The sequence below is a fragment of the Pinus tabuliformis genome, chromosome 2_1 (assembly GCF_031772625.1).
Source record: "Pinus tabuliformis cultivar Carrire ecotype Pingquan chromosome 2_1, CPIR1, whole genome shotgun sequence".
NCBI lineage: Eukaryota > Viridiplantae > Streptophyta > Pinopsida > Pinales > Pinaceae > Pinus > Pinus tabuliformis.
This window is the reverse complement of record NC_142299.1, coordinates 340914699-340920698: the sequence shown is the minus strand read 5'-3', so window position 1 is coordinate 340920698 and position 6000 is coordinate 340914699. Positions and strand designations below refer to the sequence as shown.

General features: G+C 39.7%; 1 protein-coding gene across 1 annotated transcript in view; it reads left to right on the top strand.

The window, feature by feature from the left end:
* The first annotated feature begins 442 nt into the window (after window positions 1-442).
* LOC149200243 (kinesin-like protein KIN-14U) overlaps window positions 443-6000 on the top strand; it is a 45924-nt gene continuing 40366 nt past the window's right edge. Inside the window, exon 1 of the mRNA XM_089400886.1 lies at window positions 443-563. Within this exon, the coding sequence (XP_089257012.1) occupies window positions 443-563 (121 nt within the window). The remainder of the gene's footprint in view (window positions 564-6000) is intronic.

Below are 6000 nucleotides of genomic sequence, written 5' to 3'. Positions count from 1 at the left end.
GACAACAAGTGTCAGTACAGACTTGTGCTCCCAAGTACCTTCGTGTATCTATTGGGAGACCATAATAGGCTATATCCTTTATCCTTAGGAAGTCATGTCTGTTGCCCTATCAATCACAATGCACTGAACACAACATTCCGGAAGATTGACTGCCGTACCGTGAAAAGTATTTTGCAGTTTTGCGATTGGTTTGGTAATCCCTCTGTCTAGATTTCCAGAGTAGTCACTTTCGTTCCTTTTCAAACTCCTTAAAAGAAAAGGTCCATCTGAGAACTTGTCACTTCACGCTTATTAAAAATCGAAGGCGACTAGAGTCATCTTTAGCTTTTTCTCGACTCTTAAAAATTGAAAAAGCAAGTTGTGTCAAAGCATCATAAAATTCATTTAATTCAGAATAACATTTTCCCCTTTTTATTTTTAGTTTATCAAGTAATCCGCAATCATGGAAGAAAGTCAATCAAAACCTCGTTATTCGCAAAGACTAACGAGTCAACCATATTTGACTCTGGAAACAAAACCATTACGGGCCAGGCGAACTCGTTTAACTGGGTCAAAGTCTCCTGGTTTGCTTGAAATTTGTGTTTCGACATCCTTGGAGACTCCAGTTACTCCAACTATTTCTGGTATCCCTGCCTCTACAGAAGAAGTTCTACAATTACAAGTGGACATTAGAACTAATCCTAGTGTAACGGTAAACACTTCAATTCCTAAACCAACTCCATATCGGGCTGATTCGGAAGGTGTCACCCCTCCAACATCTGTCGCTACAGAGTCTACACCTTATTCGGCACCAGAAATATTTTACGGACCTGACAATCTACCTCTTCCACCTAGATTGATTGCTATAGAAGAGATTACGGAGGATCTTCAATCCAGTACCCCATTTCATTTTGGAACTAGGATCCACCTATATCCTTATACGATAGAAGTTGTTCATCATTCATCGCAAGTTCCTGTAGAATCGCTAGGAAATATTTTGGATAGACTCGATATGTCTGAACAACCATCGATATCTAGGACTGTGTCATCTGGCACAGCAGCAGCAGAACCTCTTCCCACCACTCCAACAATGTTTGCTGGTGTACCATCTGTCCCAACTGGCTCTCAACTGCTAGATGAAGTCCACCCAGGGACTGTTTCGATAGTATGGTTTGTTCTCGTTTGTTCGTTCGGAATAATATCTGGAATTTCTTATGTTGAGTCTCGGCAAATTGATCCTTCACAACAGTATCAATTTCAGCAGTCCGGTCTCCAGAGGCCAATATTTCCTTTGAACACTAGATTGCCGCCATATGGGGGGCATTATGCCCTTTCATTGTTCCCTGAGTTCACAACAGAATTCGGGTCAAGCTGGAATCACATCTACTGGTTGGGTGCCAATACTGCCACAACAGCCAAGAGTTGTATATTCAATGCAACCAAATCTACCTGTGTCGAATATCCCCACTACGCCGGCTATTGTGACGGTGTCACAAGTACAGGCATTGCCTGTTGTATGTCAACCTCAAGTCTCTCAGGTCATAATACAACAACCTCTTGTCTCCATGACACAACCACAATCGCCGATTAGTGGCTCCTTAACTGGAGTGACTTAGGTTCAAATGGGTACTATCACCCCTCATCTTGGTCAAATATCCAGTATTGGACAACAGCAAATGGCTTCACAACCATGGATGGTGCAATATCAATAACTGCAATTCCAACAAGCTTACCGAGGACCTGAGTAATAAGGCTTTGCAGGTAATGGGCAGTCGTATATTTAAAGCAGTCACCATAAATCATATCATAATGGTTATGCCCATCAACCTTATCAAAGTTATCAGCATCAAATACATTATGCTGGTATGCAAAGACCCACTGCTCAGGTGATCCCATCTTATCTTGGGTATGCTTCGCCAAACCTGAATCAACAGTTGCCTTTTGTAGCAACTTTAGAATTACCAGATCTGAATCGGCTAACAAATGATCCAATTGCTTATGCCCCTTGGCCAGCGATTCCTCATAAACTTCTGTCACATATTCCTAAATTCAATGGAAATCTAGGTGAAGATCCGTCGAATCACATGACGACCTTTCATCTGTGGTGTTTGTCCAACACTCTCAATGATGATTCGATTAGGCTTCACCTTTTTCAGTGAATGTTAACTGGTATGGCAGCAAAATGGTACATCAAATTGTCTAGAGCTTCATTTGATAACTTTAGCGCCCTTACCACCACCTTTTTAACCCATATTTAGTTACCAATAAGGTATGAAATAGGAATGGAGCTTCTTACCAAGTTTAAGCAGATGACAGCCACTCACATATCTAATCATATTCATGAGTGGCGACGTCATCGTCGAATGGTGAAAACATATGTTCCTGATCAGCTGCTAGTTGAATGGTGTATTAAGTCATTGTTAACTTCTATTACAGAAGATGTGGCTAAAGGGGGGATTGTCATTGAAGAGAAAGTCATTGCTCGTGCGCAATATCTAGACTTGATCTATACTCAGTCTCGCACGCTCTATGCCAAAATCCCTGATGCTCCTAGACCAGATTTTTCCATTCCTCCTCCTCCTAAATCAAACAAATACTCTCATGCCAACGATGGCGTGATAGGTACAACAAGCACGGAAACTGCAAACGCTACATCTAAGAAAGCCCACACAGTTTCCAGTCAAAATGAAAATGAAGAACTTCTTGCCTCGGAGGTTAATACCATGTTGACCGACAAAGGCAAAGAACCAAAACAACCAGGGGGCAAGAAGAAAAATAATGGTAAAAAGAAGAAATAGGATGATTCGTCTCCTGAAAAATCTTCTGAAAACCCTTATGGGCAAAAGAAACCTGGTCAGCCATGTCTCATATGCGATGAAGACCATTAGATGAGAAATTGTCCACATAAAGCTGAGATTAAGAAATTCTTTAAGAACTCAAAAACCTCCGCGGTATTGACTGACCCGTTTCCAAACCCAGAAACCAATGTGGTTGCTAGCGACAATGCTTCCCCATCCCAAGTGCTTTTGTTGTACATTTCCAAATAGCAAAATTATGCTTGGATATCGACAAGGAATAAAGATTACGGGAATCCACAGCTGTCGAACAACAAGGCTACTGATCAACCTAGTAGTTCGACAATAACTTTGACCAAAGTTGTGCCACCGATCATTCCTGAACTAATGATAAAGCTGCCACAGGGAGTAGTACACAAATGGACATTTAATCCTCGTGCCAGAGCAGCACATAATTATAATATAGTAGAGGACCTAGCCCAATCGCCATCTGCTATGTCGACACTTGAAGTGCTGCAAAATTGCCCCTCCCAAAAGTAGGCTCTATTATCAGCAATAGGTGGGATTGACCCAGCAGATTCCAATCTTGTGGCCTTTAATCATAAAGGATATGAACCTCAATTACCAGCTCAACTCTCTTTCCTCATTCAAGTGAAAGCCCTCAACAAAACTATTCATCGAACAATTATTGATGAGGGGGCATCTACATGTATTATGTCAATGAGTTGCTGGAAAACTTTAGGCTCACCACCCTTGTCACGATCGTCAACGACGTTAAAAGCATTCGATGAATGGACATACACCCAGTATGGGATTTTAAGTAACTTGCAAGTTGAACTGGGGGGAAAAATGGTAGAAATTGACGTTGAATTTATCGATGGAAACCTCAATTACAACATCCTACTGGGAAGGCCCTGGACTTATGCTATGGCCACTGTTGTGTCAACATACTTCAAAAAGATTGCATTTCCTTTTCAAGGAGGAATTACAATCATCAACGAATAAACATTTCTCCCCAACAGTTCACAAGTTACGGGAAGCATCCCGATGATCCACGGAAGCTCTCAATCGCTTCAAAATACTGTAAATACGGTGGATTCTGAGCGAAATTTATCTAATATTGAAGAAACTATTTCCATAAATATCTCGATCAAACCAGATGTTGTAGAGAATATTCATGTCGGAAAATTTTGTTCTTCATCAGAACTGGAAGTATATTATGATCTCCTTCGCGAGTTGTTGGGTCCCTATAATACTAGTGATTACCCCATTACTATTGTAGTTATACCCCTTATTAATATTTTTGTGCCCCTATTGCCCCCATATTGTTACTACTGTGCCCCATAGAATCCCTCTATTATTATTTTTGTGGCTTTATATTATTATTGTTAGGTCGGCTGGATTATATTGTGACTCCTTAGACTCCTATATATAGAAAGGAGGTTTTGTCATTTGAATCATCCAAGAATTGTTCATTTATGTAATGTAAAGGAGGTTGCCCCCTCGAAGAGGCTGAATTCTAAGGCGTTGATCTATCTTTTCTATCTTTTCTTGAGCTGGTTTCATAACATTTGGTATTAGAGCTTTGGATTCTAGGGTTTCGCTGCTCCAAATAGGTCATCGTGGAATTTTCGCTATAAGTTTTTTTCTGTGACGTTTCAGAAGTCACAACAAAAACCCATTTGAGAAGAAATCGCGCTGAACCTTGGTCTTTTTCCAAACTCCTGAATTACATTCAAAACAGGTGACCTGGGGAAAATCTCCATAACTTTCTCTCTGGGAATCGGATTGAAATTTCGTAAGAAGGTACAGAAAGAGGACAGACTGTAGTTTGTTGTATACATGTTTCAGATCCAAAGGTAGAAACAATGACACGTGGCACATCGTACAAGTTCGCTCTACTGAACTAGTCTATAAGCAAGTCACTGTGGGAGATTTCACATAACTCTTCCTTGGAGAATCCAATTTGGGTCAGACTTGTGGCATTGGAAAGAGGACACAGAGGGATACTACATCTCACAAATTCAGAACTAGATGATTGGAAATTACAGAGAAACATCAGAGGCAATATCGAGCTCCTACAAAGTGAAAAAATGTGTGTAGATTTTCTTAAATTTTTGCTTAAGCTTGGTTTGAAAATTTATTTTGAAGGAATTCAAAGGACATAGTAGAGCATTATTATCGGTAACTGATGCCCCGAGGAAAGAAAATTCAAACACCTAGTAAGGAACCTGAAAGCTCTAGCATGACTCATGAAGAAGAGGAAGAAATGCAACATGATATATCAAAATTACAAGACCAAGTGCAACAATTGTCCCTTGCACAAAAAGGAACAGAATCTAAGATGGATGGTTTAAAGAAAAATGTAGAAGCTAAGATGGATGGTTTAAAGAAAGGTGTAGAAGCTAAGATGTACTGTTTAAAGAAAGGCGTAGAAGCTAAGATGATTGACGTGGAAGCTAAGATGGATGATTTGAAGATAGATTTGAAGACAGACATGGACGAATTGAAGATAAATATGAATAAGTTGCTACAAGAAATGGTCCCTAAGGGTGAAAGGGTACTAAAGGAAACTCATGATGAGAACAAAATAAATGTTAATCATGATTCCATAGATGCTAATGTTGGATCGAAGACTCACCATATTCCAAAAATCGATATGAGGAAGTTTGATGGCAAGGATCCTGCCACATGGATATTACAGATGGAGCAATTCTTCGATCTCAATAATGTGCAAAACACACAAAAGGTACGTATGGCAACTTTATATTTGGAACCAAATCAGTTTGTATGGTATCAATGGCTTTGTTCTCGTAAACCATTTATCACTTGGGCAATTTTTACGGAAGAATTGATAGCACATTATGAGGATACAAAAAGCAACACTTTTTTTAGCCAATTGATAAGTCTCAAACAAAAGGGTTCAATAATGGAGCACATTGAGGAGTTCCAAAAATTGAACATAAGGGTAAAAGATATTCCAGAAGAGCATAGGATTGATGTGTTCATAGGTTCTTTAAAGGATAATATCCAACATGATTTTCGCCTTTGGGAACCTGATTCATTAGAGAAGGCATTCAAGTTGGCAAGAAAAATGGAAAGCAAAATTATGGCAACCAGGAAGCATACCACTCACAACTATAAAGACGAAGGTGTTGTTGCCCCTAGTCTTCCACAACCTATAAGGTTGACAAAACAACAATTGGAAGAAAAAAGAGAAAAAGGG